The following is a 19,963-nucleotide window of genomic DNA, read 5'->3' as shown; positions in this document are numbered from 1 at the left end:
GCAAGGAGCAGCATAATGATGACTCCCCTCCCTGGGAAGGTGGGGTGCCTCAGCAGTTCAGGCTTTGTGGGACTAGTCCAGTTCCAGGAAAGCAGCTGTTTGTGTTGGAGGGCAGGATGTCCCAGCCTTGCCAATGCTGTTTCCCTTGGCTGCAGGGTACCACATCAGCCAAGCCCTACAAGGCACAGCTGCTCAGCTCAGCCAAGGCACCCATTCCCCCATGAGATGGGGCTGCTTCAGCTTAGGTGCTGGGGGGGGTATGAATGCTTTGGGCAGCTAAAGCACTTTTTCCCCTGGATTTGGGAGCCACTTCAGCTCAGGTGCCAGGGGTGTGACTGTTCTGGGCAGCCAGGGTAGGGATTCCCTGGGAGGCAGGGTGCCACTTCAGCACACACACTGGGGAACATGACTGCTCTGGGAGGCCAAGGCACCATTTATTTGGAGGCAGGGTGATAAGCCAGCTTAGGCTCTGAGGGGCACAGCACAGCAACAACCAGGAAGGGTAGATGGAGCAGCTCGTGGCAACTTGGCCACACCAGGTAGAGTGAGAGCCGCACAGCAGCTTGGCATGGGGATGGTGGGCCACGAGGTAGAAGTGGTGCAGTGGTTACAAAGCCTCAAGGATGGAGGGGTGCTGTGGCTACTCACTACTGGAGCAGAACGTGACATTCTAGCAGTGGTTCTTTTTTCAAGATTGTGCAGCGCAATAGACCCATAGGCCACAGAGAGACAGGGTGCAGCATCAGAACTTTTTCTGAGGCAAGCACAGTCCTGTAGACTCCAGGCAGCCCCCTCAACTGGGCTTAGTGCCTGTGAGGGCTGCAGGGGTCCCCAGTGGCAAGAACTGTAGGTGACCCTGGTGGTGTTGGAGGCTGCTAGGGTCCTCTTGCTCATCCTTTCCTTACAGGGAGAAGTCTCTCCTGGCTCTAAGCTGCTTATAACAGGGGCTGGGGGAGATGGTGGGGGTGGGGGCGGCAAGGGTTTCTGTGCTCCATGTTGTTTCTGCTACTCCCTTGATGTGCTCCAGCACGCTCCTTCAGCTGCCTTCGTGAAGATGTAGTCATTTATTCGTTGCTTTGGCTGTTCCTGTGTCAGGGACGAGATCCCAGGTGTTACCAGAAAGGGGTCCTGATCCAAACCCCAAGAAAGAATTGGAGGCAAATCCATAAAAGGAAAGCAAGTTTATTAGGAAAGTAAAGGAATAAAGAATGGCTACTCCATAGGCAGAGCAGCAGCTTGGGCTGCTCAGCTGATTACACTTACAGTTCTTTCTCGATTATATGCTAAACAAGGGGTAGATTATTCATGAGTTTTCTGGGAACGGGGTATACAATTTCTGGAACTGAGGTTTCCTCCCCGTTTTAGACCATGTAGGGTAACTTCTTGATGTTGCCATGGCTTGTAAACTGTCATGGCGCTGGTGGGAGTGTCTTTTAGCATGCTAATACATTGTAATTAGCATACAATGAGCAGTGAGGATGACCAGAGGTCACTTTCCTCACCGTCTTGGTTTTGATGGGTTTTGGCCGGCTCCTTTACTGCAGGTTGTTTTATTAGCAAGCTTTCTTGATGAGACTTTCTGTCTCATCCCATAATTTAGAATGCCTGACCTCCTGGAAATGCAGCTCAGTAGGTCTCAGCCTTATTTTACCCAGCTCCTAAACAAGATGGAGTTGCTGTTGTTCAAAGGCCTCTGACACAGGTGTCTCTATCGGCCATCTTGCTGCCGTCCCTCCTCTCCTTACTTCTTTGTGCCTTCACTAGCTCATCCGGAAAATGAAATACTGAGGTTCATTTGATCCTAGATCTAAATCTAGATCATAGATGAGACCCTTCTCAACTCTGAAGATCTAGAATTCCATGATATATGTCATTTTGTATATTTCTGTTTTTCACATTTTTAAAGTAATCATATTAATGGCAATTTACATAAGCTGTAATAAGTAATGTTAAAATAATTGTGGAAAATGACATTGTTTTTTGTTGGTTTAAAAAGAAAAAGATGCATGGAAATATTATGCTACCCACTGTGAGCCTGGCTGGAATCCCTACAATCGTAATTGCTACAAACTTCAGAAAGAAGAAAAGACCTGGCATGAGGCTTTGCGTTCTTGTCAGGCTGATAACAGTGCATTAATAGACATAACCTCATTAGCAGAGGTGGAGTTTCTTGTAACCCTCCTTGGAGATGGTGAGTCCCAGCTGCCTTTGGTTTAAGAAGCATAAAATATGATGTAGTAACTACTTTTATTAGTAGAGTTGAAAAGAAATTTAAGCTATTTAAAAGTGGTTATTCATTGCACATATATTTAAAGTTTCTAAATGTTATTCAGGAGTTCAAATATATTGGATTTTTACAAAATACATGTTCAGAAACTTTGTAACATCTTCATATATGCCGCATATATTAGATGATTTTTAACTTTTTTGTAAAGTAGGAAAGTTCATTTCCTAAAACTTCTAACGAAAAACCTAAACCTGTAATTTAGCTTTATGGCCACTAGATAGCAGTAGTGTGTTGTTAGCATGTAATCCACATCATAAAGGGAACCCCTTAGGCAAATAATTAGATTTAAACAATTTTAGCCAGTGAACATGGGTAATTTATTTGGTGAGGTGATGTTCAGACTGTTCCCCATGTATAGGAATTTTAGGCTCCTGGCTTCCACACAGCCTGAGTCCATCAGAGTTGGCCTGCTCTTCACTGTGTCATGTATTTGACATAGACTTATGCTGAAAAATACTGAAATTATTTATTTCATTTTCCAGTTTTTAAAAATACAAAAAAATTTCCAGGATCTCCTTTGATGACCTTTTCAATTGTTAGGTTTTAGTTTGGAGTAAAAACATGCATCCTTCTCTGTTATTTTTCCTAATCGTTTGCATTTGGGATTAAAGAACCCTGTGGGCTGCTTATCTCAACAAGGGCACTTACACATCTCTTTCAGCCACATAGGGTCCTTTCCTACCTAGGCTGTCAAGTTTTAATTAGTTTTCCAGCAACTCCATTTCAATGCCGTTAAGAGGTTTTGCTCCTTTTTTCCTATGGCAGAAAAAAGAAAAAGGAAAAAAATACTTTAAAAATTAGGTTTAAGAGGTACAAGTGAGTATTTCTTACATGCATATATTGCAGTGGTGAAGTCTGGCCTCTTAGTGGCCCCGTCACCCAGATGGTGAACATTGTACCCAACAGGTGATTTTTCAACCCTCAGCCTCACCCCTGCCACCTTTTGGAGTCTCCAGTGTTTATTATCCTGCTCTGTATCTCCATGTGTCCCCATTGTTTAGCTCCCACTTATAAGTGAGAACATGCAATATTTGACATTGAGTTATTTCACTTAGCAGAATCACCTCAAGTGCTACCCGTGTGCGAAAGATATGATTTCATTCTTTTCTATGGCTGAGTAGTATTCCATGGTGTGTGTATGTGTGTGTATATATATATATACCATATTTTCTTTATCCAACCCTCCTCTAATGGATACTTACATGATTCCATCTTTGCTATTGTGAATAATGCTGTGATAAACATATGAGTACAGGTGTCTTTTGATATAATGATTTTTTTCCCTTTGGGTATATACACAGTAGTGGGATTGCTGGATTGAATGGTAGTTCTATTTTTAGTTCTTTGAGTAATCCCCGTAGTGTTTTCCATAAATGTTGTACTAATTTACATTCCCACCAGTAGTGTATAAGTGTTCCTTTTTTTGCATCCTCACCAACATCTGTTGGGGAAAAAAAAAACTCCTATCTTTAAGCTAGACTATCATTAAAAGTTTGTTTGTTTCATGCCCTTTTCATAAGCCAATGGGCCTTCCTATTTTTCCTTTCTCTAGGCAGAAGCAAAACCAGACTTTTCAGATCTACTTAACATACATACATGGTTCTAGCAGAAACCAGAGCCCCAGGAATCCAACTTGCTTAGGCTTTGTTGTTGCATTGGCTTTAGCTCACACTCTGCTTCACTTATAAGGCCTGTATCAAGCAGATCTGGATATTATGGGGATGTCTTAGTCCATTTTCTATTGATTATAATAGAATACAAAGAAACTGAGTAATTTATAAATAAAAGGAATTTATTTCCTACAGTTATGGAGGCTGGGAAGTTCAAGGTCAAAGGGCCACATCTGGAGAGGGTCTCCTTGCTGGTGGGGATTCTCTGCAGAGTCCCATGGTGGCACAGGGCATCACATGGAGAGGGGGCTGAGTGTGCTATCTCACGTCTCTCTTCCTCTTCTTACAAAGCCACCAGTACCATTCCCATGAGAACTAGTTAATCCATTAACCCATTAATCCATTCATCAAGGCAGAGCCTTCATGACCCACTCACCCCTTAGAGGCCTCCTTCTCAATACTACCACACTGGGGATTAAGTTTCAACCTGAATTTTGGGGGGGACAAACATTCAAACCATAGCAGGGAAGGGAAAATGTTTAAACAGACATTTTATACCAAGACTTAAACAGATTTCATCATGCAAAGAAATAAAGAAGAAATCACATGTGAAGTGGTATATTTTGGTAATAACTCCAGGGTGTTATCTCGTTTGCAAATAATAGGATCCCATAAGTAATTTACATTTATCTCTTACAGAAAATGCATCAGAAACATGGATTGGTTTGAGCAGCAATAAAATTCCAGTTTCCTTTGAATGGTCTAATGACTCTTCAGTCATCTTTACTAATTGGCACACACTTGAGCCCCAAATTTTTCCAAATAGAAGCCAGCTGTGTGTCTCAGCAGAGCAGTCTGTAAGTTGATTCATTTGTTCGGTGCTCACTTTGCTGGTCTTGTACTGAAAAGGCCACCTGTGTTGGAGCTTTGGGCTGTGGCAGAGACCAAGACAGGTGCAGTCCCTGTTCCTCATGGGCCTTCCATGTTAGAGAGCAAACAAGTACACACAGAAAAAACATGGTAATTATAGTTGTAATGATTGCTCCAAGGAAATATGTGACATGATAGTGAAAAGCTTGGGTTGGGGCAGGACAGGACAGCCACAGAAAGCATTTCTGAAAAGTTAATATTAAAGCTTGGACTTAAAAAAAAAAACTCTCAGAGAGAAGGGGGAAGAATATTCTAAGCAGAACATGCAGAGGGTAGCAAGTGCAAAGGCCCAAAGGCAGACCAAGACTTGCCATGTTGAATGATCAAAAAGGAGACCAGTGGTGAGGAGGTCATAAGAGATGGGCAGTAGGAATTCTAAAATGCCAGGTTTCTACACTGTGGTATAGGAACCAATAAAGTGCTTCAAGGAAACAAAGGGCATGATCTGATTTACATTTTATAATTAACTGTGGCTGCTACACAGAGAATGGTTAGGAGAGGGATAAAATGGAAGCAGAAAAGCCAGTTTGGAGGCTACACCAGAGTTGAATTAGGGTAGTGACTGTGAAGAGAAGTGGACAGATCCAAGTGTGCTTTGGAGAACAGAAGGTGTTGCTAAGTTAGATGTGGGGGTGAGAGAGAGGTCGGCTTTTGGCTTGAGCAACCACGGTTTTGGTGGATGGTGGTGCCATTGACTGCTGTGATGAAGATGAGAGGAAGAACTGAGGGATGGAAGATTACTCTGGAGAGTGATGGTTTTTAAGCTCCATTGTCTTATTCACATAAAAGGATTTAAACAGTATGTGTAACCTCTTTGAAAATTGCGGATCAGTGGCAAATCTTACTTTTTTTCCTCACGTGGATGGAGTGGTCCCAGTAGCCTGAACATCACATTCATCCCTATGTTCTAGTCTCTCATTTATCTAAAGCATCTGATTATACAGAATTAGCTTAATCCCAAGCCATTTGAACAGTTTATTATGCCTAAAACAGACTTAATCTCTTTGATCAAGATAGCTGCTGAATATGCTGGCTGAGTTTTAGGGGGTTGTTGGGATTTGGTAGATGTCCTTATTCTTCTAACCACCAGGATACTCTGTCAAGTTGTCCCAAGAGGCAGTTTATTAAATGTTACTAATGTGGCTTGACAAAGTAATTATGCCAGCAAAACAGGAAGCATTTCTAAGCACTTAACTTTTGTGACATGTTTCATGGTTTCATCTTTTAATGCTAGCACAGACAATTACAATTGTACAGTGCAGTAACAATTACACATGCTAAGGCAGTGTCTCTCAGCCCCATATGAAGAAGGAGGAACAATACCTCTAAATGTCTATCCTGGGTCTAGCTCTGCTGAAATCCACCACAATGTTTGTTCCGTTTGTTTGTTTGTTTGTTTTTGAGACAGAGTCTCACTCTGTCACCCAGGCTGGAGTGCAGTGGTGCAATCTCAGCTCACTGCAATCTCCGCCTCCTGGATTCAAGAGATTCTCATGCCTCAGCCTCCCAAGTAGCTGGGATTACAGGCCTGCACCACCACGCCTGGCTAATTTTTGTATTTTTAGTAGAGATGGGGTTTCATGTTGCCCATGCTGGTCTCAAACTCCTGGACTCTACCATCCTTGGCCTCCCAAAGTGTTGTGAGATTACTGGCATGGGCCACCGTGCCTGGCCCACCACAGTTTATTCTACAGTATCTGCTGATTTATTGGTTCATTAGTTTTGATATAATTTAGGTGATCATTTCTTATTGACAGGCATGGGTATGTTGCTCTGCAAGTTTACAGAACAGGAGCCAATATTTGGACAGAGATTTTTTTTTTAAGAGATTGAGGATAGGTATTAATAGTATTGGATATGTCGGGACAATGCTGCCATAAGTGTAATATTTTATGGCCCCTTTTCTGGAAGCTCAGAAGCTCCTTAAATAGATGTGTAAAAATTAACATTTATTTCCATGGAGTAGAACTCAGTATGAATATAATTATTATAATTAACAAGTTTCCCAATCACAGTTGACACAAATTTGAATATGAGAGCCTAGGAAACAATTCATTTGTGCTTCCATTCATCTAACAGTTCTTAACTACAGTATGCCTGACACTATCCTGTAACTGGATGGTTTGCTGGAAGACTCCATGGGGGAGCGATGCAGGGCTCCTCTTACAGATGAAGGTATCAGCCCTGGACGTTGTATTTTTCTAAGGGTCATGGAAGGGCTCCACATTCCTCTGAAATTCTAGATGTGTGAAATACCACCTGGAATTTGAATTGTGTAACTTTAGCCTAAGGTTCTGATTTGTGTTATTAAAAAATCCTATGGGAGGATAAAATTTTAATCTGTTAGCAGTTATTATACCATTATTAATTAAAGATCTGAGAGTAGCCTTCAATAGGATTAGAGAAAGACATGAAGGTATCTGCCTAGCATATAAAGAGGAGGTGGGGTGGTGCTGTTCGAATTCCTGATGGAGGGATCATTGAAGGGTGAACGTGAGTTTCAGCTATGCCAATATTACCTAGAGTGTTTCATGGTAGCTTCCAGGAATTTCCCCAGCATCAGGTAGAGACACGAAAGCAGCAAAGCATTTAATGTAACACTTAGAAGTGGTTGAAGAGAGGCATCAGCACTCTCACTTGGTCAGGAGGATGGCTTCATCCCAGTGGTTCTCACAGTGTGACCCCCAGACCAGCAGCATTAACATCACCTGAAAACTTGTTAGGTATGCCCATTCTCAAGTCCCACCAGACCTACCAAATGAGACACTGGTCATGCAGCCCAGTCATCTAGGTTTCAGTTAGCCCTCCAGGTGCTTCTGGAGCACACTCGAGATTGAGAACCATGGCTCTATCCCATCTTTTCATAGAAAAATTGAGAACAGCTTAATGGAAAGCCAGGCTGACCTTGGTATCAATCCTAGCTCCAATTTTTACTGACTCTAGGACCATGTAAAATGCTAACTGTAACCTTTAAAATGGGAATAATAATCCCTACCTCACTGGAACATTGAGATAATATATGAAAATCACCCTGCATTAAGCCTAGCACATGGCAGCTATCAAGAAGCACCAGTTGTTAATAGTTGCTCCCTCGCTCCTGCCCACCCAGTTACAGATTGCACACCTTGGAACTCGTGCTGGAGAGAGGGGCCTTTCCCTAGACAAAGTGTCAACCCTTTCCATGACAAAGCAGGGTGCTGCCTGAAACATTATCCCATGCAGGAACACATTATTCATCATATTTTTATTTATAAGAATTGCTATTGCCCATCGGCATCAGCACAGAGTGTATTCATTCTCTTGTAACATTTTTCTCTGTAGGAGGGACACTGGAAAGTCAAAAATTGTGAAGAAACACTTTTTTACGTTTGTAAAAAAGCAGGCCATGTCCTCTCTGATGCTGAATCAGGATGTCAAGAGGTAAGTGCTGTTAACATTGCAATTTAGGTACAGGGACTTCATAGCTAGAATATCAATTCCACCATCAATTTGAAGTGAATTTCTCTATCTTTCTCCTCTCTCTCTCTCCTCTCTTTCCTCTCTCTGTCTCTCTCCTCGCCCCCCCCCCCACGCTTCTTTCCTTTCGTCTTTTTTTTTCTGTCCTGAGAAACGTTGTCTTGCTATCTTCTACACAGGATTACTTTTCTTTTGAGATTAAAAATCTAAATGGTCCTGATACAGCATCTGTACAGTGACTATCCTGTGATGTGTGATGCCCTATCTCACACTTGGTTTTCCTATTCTTTCTTTCTTTCTTTTCTTTGTTTTTTTTTTTTTTTTTTTTTTTTTTTGAGACAGAGTCTTGCTTTGTCACCCAGGCTGGAGTGCAGTGGCACAATCTCAGCTCACTGCAACCTCCACCTCCCAGGCTCAAGCAATTCGCGTGCCTCAGCCTCCCAAGTAGCTGAGATTACAGCCGTGCGCCACTACGCCTGGCTAATTTTTGTATTTTTAGTAGAGACGGGATTTTGCCACGTTGGCCAGACTGGTCTCGAACTCCTGACCTCAAGTGATCTTCTGCCTCAACCTCCCAAAGTACCGGGATTACAGGCTTGAGCCACTGTGCCTGACCTATGGTTTTCCTAGTTTTCAAGTGAGATGTCAGAAAACAATTGTGTTCCTCTGAGTCAGAGTGAACTATGCTTTATCAGTCTCAACAGTTTTCCAGACCAGGTTTTTATGCAACTATGCTTTAATTATTTTCTCTTCTAATCCAATTATTTGTATTGCAATTGAACAATGACCCATCCCCTTAGAATCTTCCTTTTATTCATTAATCAATGTGTAAACATGTGAACTTCATACTCTAGTTGGATAATAGATGTGCCATAGCTGACATGTCACCATTTTATCTAATGATTACAATTTCTGAATTAGTTATAGCTGATCTCTGATTAATCTCTACCTGATATGAAATATTGAAGACGGGGCAGGGGTGAGGGTGGGGGGATTTGTCTTACTGTGGCTTTCTGGGAAACTCAACGTGTTTTATTTTTGTTGAAAGGACAATTAATTTTTACACTGCAGATACAGAACTGATGTTCTATTCAAACTTTTGTTCATGGCTTCCCTTTTCCAGCCAGCATTACCAGTATTTAAAGTTTCTGAGTTCATAGCCAATTCTCTAGCTTTGTGAGAAAATTTCCATTAATTTTATTATGCATCAGTGTATGAATATGGTTTTGAAAGTTTTCTCTTTTTTAGAAAGTTGCTTCAATGCAATTCTCTAAACAGTCGGCACTTGAAAAATCAATTTGTAAAATCAATCTTGATAATTTCAAAGCAAAAAAAAGTGATTTGTTTTTCCTTCTGAGTCACTTTTTTGGGATTGGACAATATGAGCAATTCCTTCAGTCTTGTCACCACCATCCTTTCATTTAAAAATGAAATGGCACCTAGTATACAAAGGGTTAACTGATATACTCAGTTATCCTTCCCACATTCATTATGCGGACAATACTTCAAGGACAAAGCCTTGAAGTAACAAGTCTGTGTTTCTGATTATTCTATGCCAGATCTTTTTTTCCCTCCCTTTCCTTGAGCCTGTTCAGTTATTGGATTTGTTTGTTTGTTTGTTTTGCTAAGCAGCTTATGATCTAAAAACTGCTAATGAAGAAGAAATACATTATCAGAAAGGTCAAATTGCCAGCCTCCCTCTCCCTATCCTTCCAAGTACAGGGGCAGTCTAATATCCCTGCCCCTACCCTGGAGGGATGCAAGAAGGAGCTGTATGGAGCTGTCAGTTACTCACAGAGAGAAGATTGGGAATCGAAGTGAAAGGGAGTGAGTTCAGAGCAGATCCTAGATGACTGGATGTGGGAGCTCCTGTGCTTCCTACCTCAGTTAATGTTTGTTAGTTAGTGTTTGAACTAACACAGCTGATTTCTAAATTAAAGTTTTCTTTAATTTACTGCAAGACCAACATCTCTTCCAAGAAATCTATGAGAAATCATTTTATAACTGATCAAAAGCTGGCAAGAATTGGTATAGCATAAAATGAAGAGTGTTTTAAAACTAGTGAATAAATTAAAATAGATAAAAATGATATGATTTAATAATATTGGGGAAAAAGGAACTAAAATAGCTCAGTTTAAATATAGAGGACTAATGAATGTATGTCTTACCATACTGTGTGATTTCAGATGAGATCAGGCACATTCAGGGTGGTGTGGCCATAGACTGTACTGCATGATTTCAAAGAAAGAGCCACCCTTCATTGTTCCCAGGGCTAAAACATAGACCTACGTGTTTGTCATTTTTGTCTGAGTGCCAGAGCTTACTTCCTTCCCCTCTAAAAGGCCAGCCAGTTAATTTAGGAATAATCTTTACAAAAAAAAAAAAAGAAAAAGAAAAAATACATATATTGGCCATTCTCTATTTGGAAGCATTATGCTCCAAACAAGACTATCCTGGACTGTTCCAGAATTGGGTTTCAGGCCCAGCTGATCCACTAGTTTGACTTTATCCAAGTCCCTAATCTCAATGAATCTCAGAGGGATAACATGAAATAATCAATATGAAAGTTGAAAAAAATCTCTAATATTATCTAGATACATATATTCTCTTTGTTCATGTTCTCTTTCCCCTCTGTTCAATTCTAAAATCTCTATCTGCATTGTCCTTCTCTGATTCTCAGAACAGCCCCATAACTACTATTATTATTCTCATTGTATAGATGAAAAAACTAAGATATTAAACAAGGTTGCACAGTAGTGGAGCCAGAATTCAAACCCATGCATCCTGACCCTAGCGCCACCACTTAATTTCTACCCTCCTGTCGTGGCCATTTATATGAAATTCTGGAAGTCAGAGAGAGAGAGAGAGAGACACACACACAGAGAGAGAGAGAGAGAGACAGAGAAAGAGAGAGAGAAAGAGAGAGGTAGAGATCTTGAATGAATGCCCTTTATTTTCATTTACTTTTAAGGTTTTACATTTTAAGTTAATTAAAAATTTTAGGTTTTAAGATAATAAATTAAATAAATGTAGAAGTGGGTGTAGTTAATGGCATTACCAGATAGAATAAATAGAAAAATATCAAGACAAAAATTCAAGGAGTTTTAAAGGAGTAAGAGAAGAAAGTTATGTAGGTGGTAGAAGAGTGTGCAAAAATATCTCTTGGTATTTAACTAAATCAGATTGTGTCCTTAATTTCCCTTTTATTCTTTTTAAGGGATGGGAGAGACATGGTGGATTCTGTTACAAAATTGACACAGTCCTTCGAAGCTTTGACCAAGCTTCCAGTGGTTATTACTGTCCTCCTGCACTTGTAACCATTACAAACAGGTAAATTAAACTTTTTTTAACAGAAACAAGATGGCTTTCACATGAGGGCTCTTGGAATGATAAAATCTAGCTACAATCATAACTGGTCAAAATCTAAATCGTGCTAGACATCAAAGTACTAAATTATTTAAGTTATTTATTGAGATGAATTTAAATTATACTATGTTATTCCAGAATTGATTTTTGAGTAATAAATAGTAAAATTTAAGGTGACCTTTACTATCCATAAAGATTTATTAATTATCCAGCTTTTCTAATATATTCAGATGTTTTTAGATTTTATCTTCTAACTGCTTATACGGGAAATGAAACACATTATTTATTTTTTATTTTATTTTATTTCATTTTTTTGAGACAGAATCTTGCTCTGTTGCCCAGGCTGGAGCGCAGTGGTGCAATCTCAGCTCACTGCAACCTCCACCTCCCAGGTTCAAGCAATTATCTTGCCTCATCCCCATGAGTAGCTGGGATTACAGGCACCTGGCACCACGCCCTGGTAATTTTTGTATTTTTAGTAGAGACGGGGTTTCACCATGTTGGCCAGGCTGGTCTGAACTCCTGACCTCAAGTGATCCACCTGCCTCAGCCTCCCAAAGTGCCAGGATTACAGGTATGAGCCACCGCACCCAGCCAAAACACATTATTTAACAAGTATTTTTTTAATGTAATGTATGTGAGTTGTATGGGGGTGTTTTTAGCAGAAAAGCTATAAAATGTGGAGGATATTCAAGTCCTTCACCATCACTTCTTCCATCTATTTTATTTAGATTGAGACTTCTCTGTGCACATATGCCTTCCTGATGCTGGCACAGAATCTGTGCCCTTTTTACACTCCATACAATCTGCCCCATGGTACCCATGCATAATACCTGTAGGGGATAAAAGTACCAAGAGCAAAGGTGACCTCATTTCACTATCGATGCCAGGAGGACAGTGGGGGCTGGAACACCTGGGAAACCCACTCCTCCTGGGGAAGACAGAAGCGGGGTAGAACTCCAGTGGTGCCACAGAAAACTACACCTGCAAAGCAAGTCACTTGCATATTTACCTGGGCCATTGCCTTTAAAAATATTCACTGAATACCAGCAAATAGGACAACTGGTTTTACCTAGAGACCCTTCCCATGTAAGCCTAATTTGTAGAGGAATTTCTGTATGATTTCTCTGCTCCTCCCACATTGGAAGTCAAAATCCAAAGCTGCCAGTATGTCCTTCCTCCTCTTACCCTCTTACTTTCTTGCCTTCTTACCCAGCTTCTGTTCCAAACAATGCACAGGAATGCATACACACACACACACACACACACACACACACACACACACACACACACACACACGAATGGATTGATAGCATTTGGCAGACTAAGTCACCTGGCGAAATATTTTACTTTCAGGAGATCCTCCCGTCAAAATATAGCACTACCTTTGATGTATCTCAGCACTGTTTTTAGTTCTACCTTTCTCCTCCCAGGTTTGGCTAACAGGCAAAAGAAAGCCTTTATCAATTTGTTAACTCACCCGAAAGGTTCCAAGAGCACCCTGGGTTGGAAGTCCCCCAGTCAGTGAGTCAACATTGGACTTTACAGGAGCCTGAACAATGAAGCTATATGCTCTTTTGTTAATTACAATTTAATTATGTTTTTTACCAAAGAAAATAAGTCTAATTGTTTCACCTGTTTTTTACGTCTTCTTCTTTATTTTTTTGTTTAATGTTCATTGAGTGCCTGTCACATACCTGGGACTGTGTTAATTATTTTTCATATGTTATCTGACCACACAAAAAATTAATAGCCAAGAGTTTATTAGAAAAATTTTTTTGAATACCTATTTTGTGAGAGGCCCCATATTAAACACTGACATGCTATACACAAGAAATAAAAGGCATGCTATTATTGTCCAGTGCTTTCTGAAACCCAGCAGCTGAAGAGATCGAACATAGACACAAGAAATAAGTGAAGAAGGTAGAATAGCACAGTAAATGGATAAACTCACAGTGACATTACAGATAACCCACAGTGCCAAAGTGACCCAAGCTAAGGCAGAAATCTGTTAGAACAACTGCTTCATATTCCATGAACCCTTTGGGGACCCCATACAAATGACATAAAGTATCTGGGAAAAAAAATCTGTTTCATTTTCCCCAAAACTGTATACAAGACTATGTTGTGAATACTTTAAATGTTTTCTCTGGTAAACTGTATTCAGTAGCCAGCGGTCATGCCTGGTCCAACTCTAAAGCAGAACTATGGCATAGAGAAGTTTGTTTTTATCCCAGTCTTGGCCTCCTAGGCCTGTCCAGATTGCCCTGTGCTGGCGTGCTGCCTGGTCACCTGCCAAGCCCTGAGGGAGTACAGATGAGCAGGATGTGTCATCTGTCCAAGTCAGTTAACATATACTTATGCTACCCCCAAAACATGTCTACATTCAAAGCAGCAGCTCCAACATAGGACTCATGAGTTGAAGAAAGGAAGGGCCAGTGCTCTTGGTTTTTAATCATTCAGACTCCATCAGGGAAGAAACAAGGGTCCACACTGTACTGCTTTTGATTCACCATACACGTTGGAATTTTTGCAAACAGCATCTTTTGTCTGAGAAGGTTGGGCAGTAGATGGAAAGTCTCTCAGATCCAGGGGTGTCCACTAGCGGCTATGGTAATCATTTTCTTCCATTACTGATTTCCTGTTTAAGACACTCCTGTCACTCTTCAGTACCCAAGCTTGTAGTTGCTAACTGATTTTCCACTCTTCTGCACAATGGAATGACAGGTTTGATGGGCACAATTAGAACCACCTGCTACAAATTACTTATTTCTTTTGTGATCAGGCAACTGCTCCTGGTCTAAGACTTTTAACACTTTGTGGAATAGAGAGGGGAAGAAGAACAGATCCTTATTGTTGAGTAACAAATTTTTATTTGCTTGCTGATTGTTACAAAGTTTTTTCAGGCCTGGCCGCTTTGCTTCCAGACAAAGCATGAATGCAAAAGTTGAGTTCCAAAATTATAATGGATAATTGGCTAAATCCATGTATGTCTAAATTTTGAATCAATCAGCCATGGAATATTGGTACAAAATAATCCAAATGGCATTCAATTTTGTGAATTTTGCCAAAAGTGAGAAATTCTGCAATATCTCATTTTCTCCTAAGTTTATTTTACTTTCATTTATTTTTGAGACAGTGTCTCACTCTGTTGCCCAGGCTGGAGTGTAGTGGTGCCTTCATGACTTACTGCAGCTTTGACACCTGGGCTCAAGTAATCCTCCTGCCTCAGCCCCCCAAGTAGCTGGGACTACAGGCATGTACCACCATGCCTGGCTAATTTTTTTAAATTTTTTGTAGAGACAGGTTCTTGCCATGTTGCCATGGCTGGTCTTGAACTCCTGGGCTCAAGCAATCCTCCTGCCTCAGCCTCTCAAAGTACTGGGATTATAGGTGTGAGCCACTGTGCCTCTCCTAAGCTTAAATGTGCATTATTTTAAAGCATTTTTACAGCTCTACCGTTTTCCTGCAACTATCATATCTCCCCAAAACACTTTTGCAGTTAATATTTTTTTTGTGTGGTAAAATATACATAACACACACATAAACATAAAATTCACCATGTTAGTCATTTTTAAGTGTGCAGTTCAGTGGCATTAACTGCATTCGTATTGTTGTTCACCCACTACCATCATCCACCTCCAGAACTTTTTTCATCTTCCCAAACTGAAACTCTGTACCCATTAAACAATAGCTGCCTATTCTTCCCTCCTCCCAGACCCTGGCAACTGCTATTCTGTTTTCTGTCTCTGTGAGTTTAACTACTCTGCGTGTCTCATATAAGTGGAATTATGTTTTTCTATGTCTGGTTTATTTCACTTAGCATGTTGTAGTGTCGGAATTTCCCTTCTGGAAATTCTGTTTTAAGGCTCATTAATATTCCGTTGCATGTATATACACACATTGTTTATCCATTCATCCATTAATGGACATTTGGGTTGCTTCCACCATTTGGCTATTGTGACTAATGCTGCCAGGAACATGAATGTACAAATACCCTTCGAGTCCCTGCTTTCAATTCTTTGGCGTGTATGCCTATAAGTGAAATTGCTGGATCATATGATAATTTGATTTTAAATTTTTTGAGGAACCACCGTACTCTTTAACATAATGGCTACACCATTTTCCATTCCCACCAGTAGTGCATAAAGGTTCCAGTTTCTCCACATCCTAGCCAATGCTTACTATTATCTGGTTGTTTTGTTTTGATAATAGCCATCCTATTGGGTGTGCAGTGGTATTTCACTGTGGTTTTGATCTGCATTTCACTGGTGATTGATGATGTTGAACATCTTTTCACGTGCTTATTGGCTATCTGTGTAACTTCTTTGGGGAAATGTCTATTCAAGTCCTTTGTCCATTTTTTAATTGAGATGTTTGTCTTTTCTATTGTTTAGTTATAGGAATTTTTAATATATTCTGGATATTAATCCCTTATCTGATGTAAAACTTGCCTTTTCATTCTGTTGATAGTGTCCTTTGATGCGCAAAGTTTTTAATTTTTATAAAGTCCAATTTATTAATTTCTTATTCTGTTGCCTGTGCTTTTGGTATCATATACAATAAATCATTGCCAAATACAATGTTATGAAGTCTTTTTCCTGTGTTTCCTTTTAAGAGTTTTATAGTTTTAGCTCTTATGTTTAGGTCTTTAATCTACTTTGAGTTCATTTTTGTGCATAGTATAAGGTAAGGGTCTAACTTCATTCTGTTGCAAGTGGATGTCTAGTTTTCCCAACACAGTTTATTGAGAAGACTGTCTTTTCTGCACTGAACAGTCTCGGCACCATTCTTGATAATCATCTGACATATATGCAAGGGTTTATTCCTAGTCTATTCCACTGGCCTGTGTGTTAGTCTTTATGCTAGTACCACACTGGTTTTTTGTTTTGTTTTTGTTGTTTTTGAGACAGGGTCTCACTCTATCACCCAGGCTGGAGTACAGTGGTTCAGTCATAGCTCACTGCAGCCTTGACCTCTGGGCTCAAGTCATCCTCCCGCCTCGACCTCCCGAGTAGCTGGAACTACAGGCATCTAACACCACCACCCACAGCAAATGTTTTTTATGTTTTGTAGCGACAGGATCTCACTATGTTTCCCAGGCTGGTGTTGAGCTCCTGGGCTCAAGCAAGCTGCCTGCCTCAGTCTCCCAAAGTGCTGAGATTACAGGCATGAGCCAATATGCCCAGCCCACACTGTCTTGATTACTGTAGCTTTGTAGTAAGTTTGGAAATCAAAAAGTGTCAGACCTCTAACTTGGTTTCTTTTCACAATTATATTGGCTATTCAGGGTTCCTTGAATTTCCATATGAATTTTAGGATGAACTTTTCTATTTTTGAAAAAGATATCATTGGGATTTTGATAGGGATTGCATTGAATGTATAGATCACTTTAGGTAGTATGAGCATCTTAACAATATTAAGTCTTCCAAGCCATGAACACGGGATTTATTTCCATTTCTTTGTGGCTTCTTTAATTTTCTTCAGCACCATTTTGCAGTTTTCAGTATACAAGTCTTTCACCTCGTTTGTGTAGTTTATTCCCATGTATTTTGGGGGCACTGTTGTAAGTGGAGTTATTTTCTTAACTTCCTTCTGGCCAAACTCCACATCGTTCTTCCTGTAGATGGCCTGCCAGCGTCTGCCAGTGCCTGTTGGTGTGCTCTTCCACCGGTGTGTTCCTCTGGATGTCCTGCCACTTGGCTGTCTTCCTGCTAGGGTCTCGGGGGATTTTACAGGCACAGGATGGGGGTGTGGCAAGCCAGGGTGGTCTTGGGAAATGCAACATTTGGGCACGAAAACAGAAATGCTTGTCCTCACCTAGGTCTAGGGGCACAGGCTGGGGGTGGAGCCCTAACCAGGGACCCCGCCCTTCTCCTCCCAGCACTTCCCTGACCCGGTATTACTACTCTGCCTCAGAGGAGATAGAGAAAAGCAGATCGTATATTATTGAGAGCATGAACCAACCGAAGTGTAAGGAAAATTACAACAGCATGTAGGCAATATTTAGTCTTCTATACGTTCCTTTTGAAGCACATTTATATAAGGTTCTGCCAGTATGATCTGGTTTAAAAAAAGAACTTTTCTTGTTTCAAATGTGTGCTATTTAGGTTATTAATAGAGTATCTGCAGAAAATATTTACTAAAGTATGATGAAAATCCATATCCCCTGCAAAGATGAGTACCATAAATACCTAAGATCTCTAAATGTTGCTAATAATATCTGTAAGGCACTTAAAATTTTTACTTCTTTTTATTCTTTTCTCTTTTTATCTCCTATTTCCTTTGAGACTCTTCTATTCATAAATGACCTCATTGCTTTTGCTTCCCTTAGCAAGTTAAGGATGCACAGCAATGAAAAAAAACACCAAAATTGAATGAAAAGGTCTAATTTGCTTTCTCCTTAGTTTCCTGGGTAATGGCTTCAGCCTTTCCTTTCCCATTGACTCAGCAGGTCTGCCCAGAAATCGCCACTGTTTCAAATGTGTTTCTTCTAACTTTATATGTTCTAAAAATAGCTTTCTCAAGATAGTTGCAACTTAGCTGAAAGGTTCAATGCTAGTTAAATTTTAATAGTCATGTTTTTCTTAGTAGGTGTGCATGTGGAAGCATGTATGTTGAGTCTTCTAGATTCTGCTTTTGACGCATTCATACTGGAAAGGGGGCACTGCCACCAATCATTGAACAGTAATTCATTCAGCTGTTTGGGAAGTACATTAGTGGATGTACGGCCTTAGATTAGTTCCTAGGCTTTCACATTTTTCTTCAGTGAACATGCAGATTTAAAAACATTTGAATAAGCTGAGACCTACCTCTGCCTATGAACACACTGACTTGGGAGACATAAAATTGCTACTTTAATTTCTGTTTCTTTCTCCCCAGGCAAGTGTGGTAGGTGGGTGTGTGTGAACTCTGTATTAGTAAATGCTCATTCAGAAAAGCATAATATGTCTCCTCCTCCCTCCCGCCCACCTTTACCCCATGCATCTTGTGGCATGGTGTGTGTGGTGTGTGGCCTAATTACAAAACAGGCCACATCTTACTCCAAGAAATGCATTGCTGGCCATGTGAACTTTACCACCTATGCTTTGAAACTGGAGCTCGACTCTCTATTCTGTGCAAGGATTAAGCCCCATATGCAAGAGTCAGATTCTCCTCACTCATGTAGTTCTGGGAATTGCACGGACATTCGGCATTTATTAGTAATGTTCAGGGTCTTTGGGTGTTTTCCTGTTCCATGTTCTAAAGAATTAATAAGAAATGCTTACTCTGGGGCCATTCTGTGCACTTCATTATGCTTTAATGACATTTTTTTATTGCCCAGAAACTTAATATAACCACTTCTTTTTTCCCCTTTTAAGGTTTGAACAGGCTTTTATTACCAGTTTGATCGGTAGTGTGGTAAAAATGAAGGACAGTTATTTTTGGATAGCTCTTCAAGACCAAAATGATACAGGAGAATACACTTGGAAGCCAGCAGGGCAGAAACCCGAGCCGGTGCAGTACACACACTGGAACGCACACCAGCCTCGTGAGTAGAGTGTGCTGCATCGCCAACCCTCCCTCACCTCTGGCTCCTGTTTTCTTTACTCCAAATTCCTTCCACCCCTTAGTCCACCTCCTTTGATTCTTTCTTAATGTTTTCTTAATGCCTAAATCAACTACAAGGATCAACACAGGTTAACAGGGGGTGGCATATGGCTGATCTTTGTTTTTATTTATTTTATTTATTTATTTGTTTGTTTGTTTGTTTGTTTTGAGACGAGGCCTCGCTCTGTCACCCAGCCTGGAGTGCGGTGGTGCAATCTCGGTTCGCTGTAGCCTTGACCTCCTGGGCTCAAGTGATCCTCCCACCTCAGCCTCCCCAGTAGCTGGGACCACAGGCATGCACCACCACACCCAGCTAATTTTTGTATTTTCTGTAGAGACAGACTGATAGGAACTCCTGGGCTCAAGCAATCCTCCCACCTTGGCCTCCCAAAGTGCTGCGATTATAGACGTGAGCCAAATTGCCTGGCCCAATGGTCATTTTTAAAAGTATAATCTGTATGAGTCATTTGACATGTTAAAGGTATAAATTCATTGCTCAAGACCACCAATGCCTTTATTAGCAACAAGTCCAGTTTCTCCCTCCTAATGTCTTTCTCCCCACCTGCACCCCCCACTGTCTAAGAATCTCAAGCGCTTACTCAGTTCAGAATGGTCAGTTAAACTTCAAAGTACGGTGGATGGGCACATATGGGTACATCCAATCAGTTCACAGTCACTGCCTGGGGTACCTTAGCCAGGATTCCAGCGTTAACAGCTCTACTAG

The 19,963-nt window shown here is 40.7% G+C and overlaps 1 protein-coding gene across 5 annotated transcripts in view; it reads left to right on the top strand.

Moving 5' to 3' along the window:
* PLA2R1 (phospholipase A2 receptor 1) overlaps positions 1 to 19,963 on the top strand; it is a 127,500-nt gene that overhangs the window by 37,768 nt on the left and 69,769 nt on the right. For all 5 annotated transcript variants that reach the window (XM_024242963.3, XM_054548672.2, XM_024242964.3 and 2 more), the window contains 5 exon segments: positions 1,997 to 2,191; positions 4,597 to 4,754; positions 8,149 to 8,247; positions 11,501 to 11,613; positions 19,011 to 19,180. In XM_024242963.3, the coding sequence (XP_024098731.3) occupies positions 1,997 to 2,191; positions 4,597 to 4,754; positions 8,149 to 8,247; positions 11,501 to 11,613; positions 19,011 to 19,180 (735 nt within the window).

Source organism: Pongo abelii, chromosome 11, assembly GCF_028885655.2.
Source record: "Pongo abelii isolate AG06213 chromosome 11, NHGRI_mPonAbe1-v2.0_pri, whole genome shotgun sequence".
NCBI lineage: Eukaryota > Metazoa > Chordata > Mammalia > Primates > Hominidae > Pongo > Pongo abelii.
Note: the sequence above shows the minus strand (reverse complement) of the source record. Positions and strands in the feature narration are given on the sequence as shown.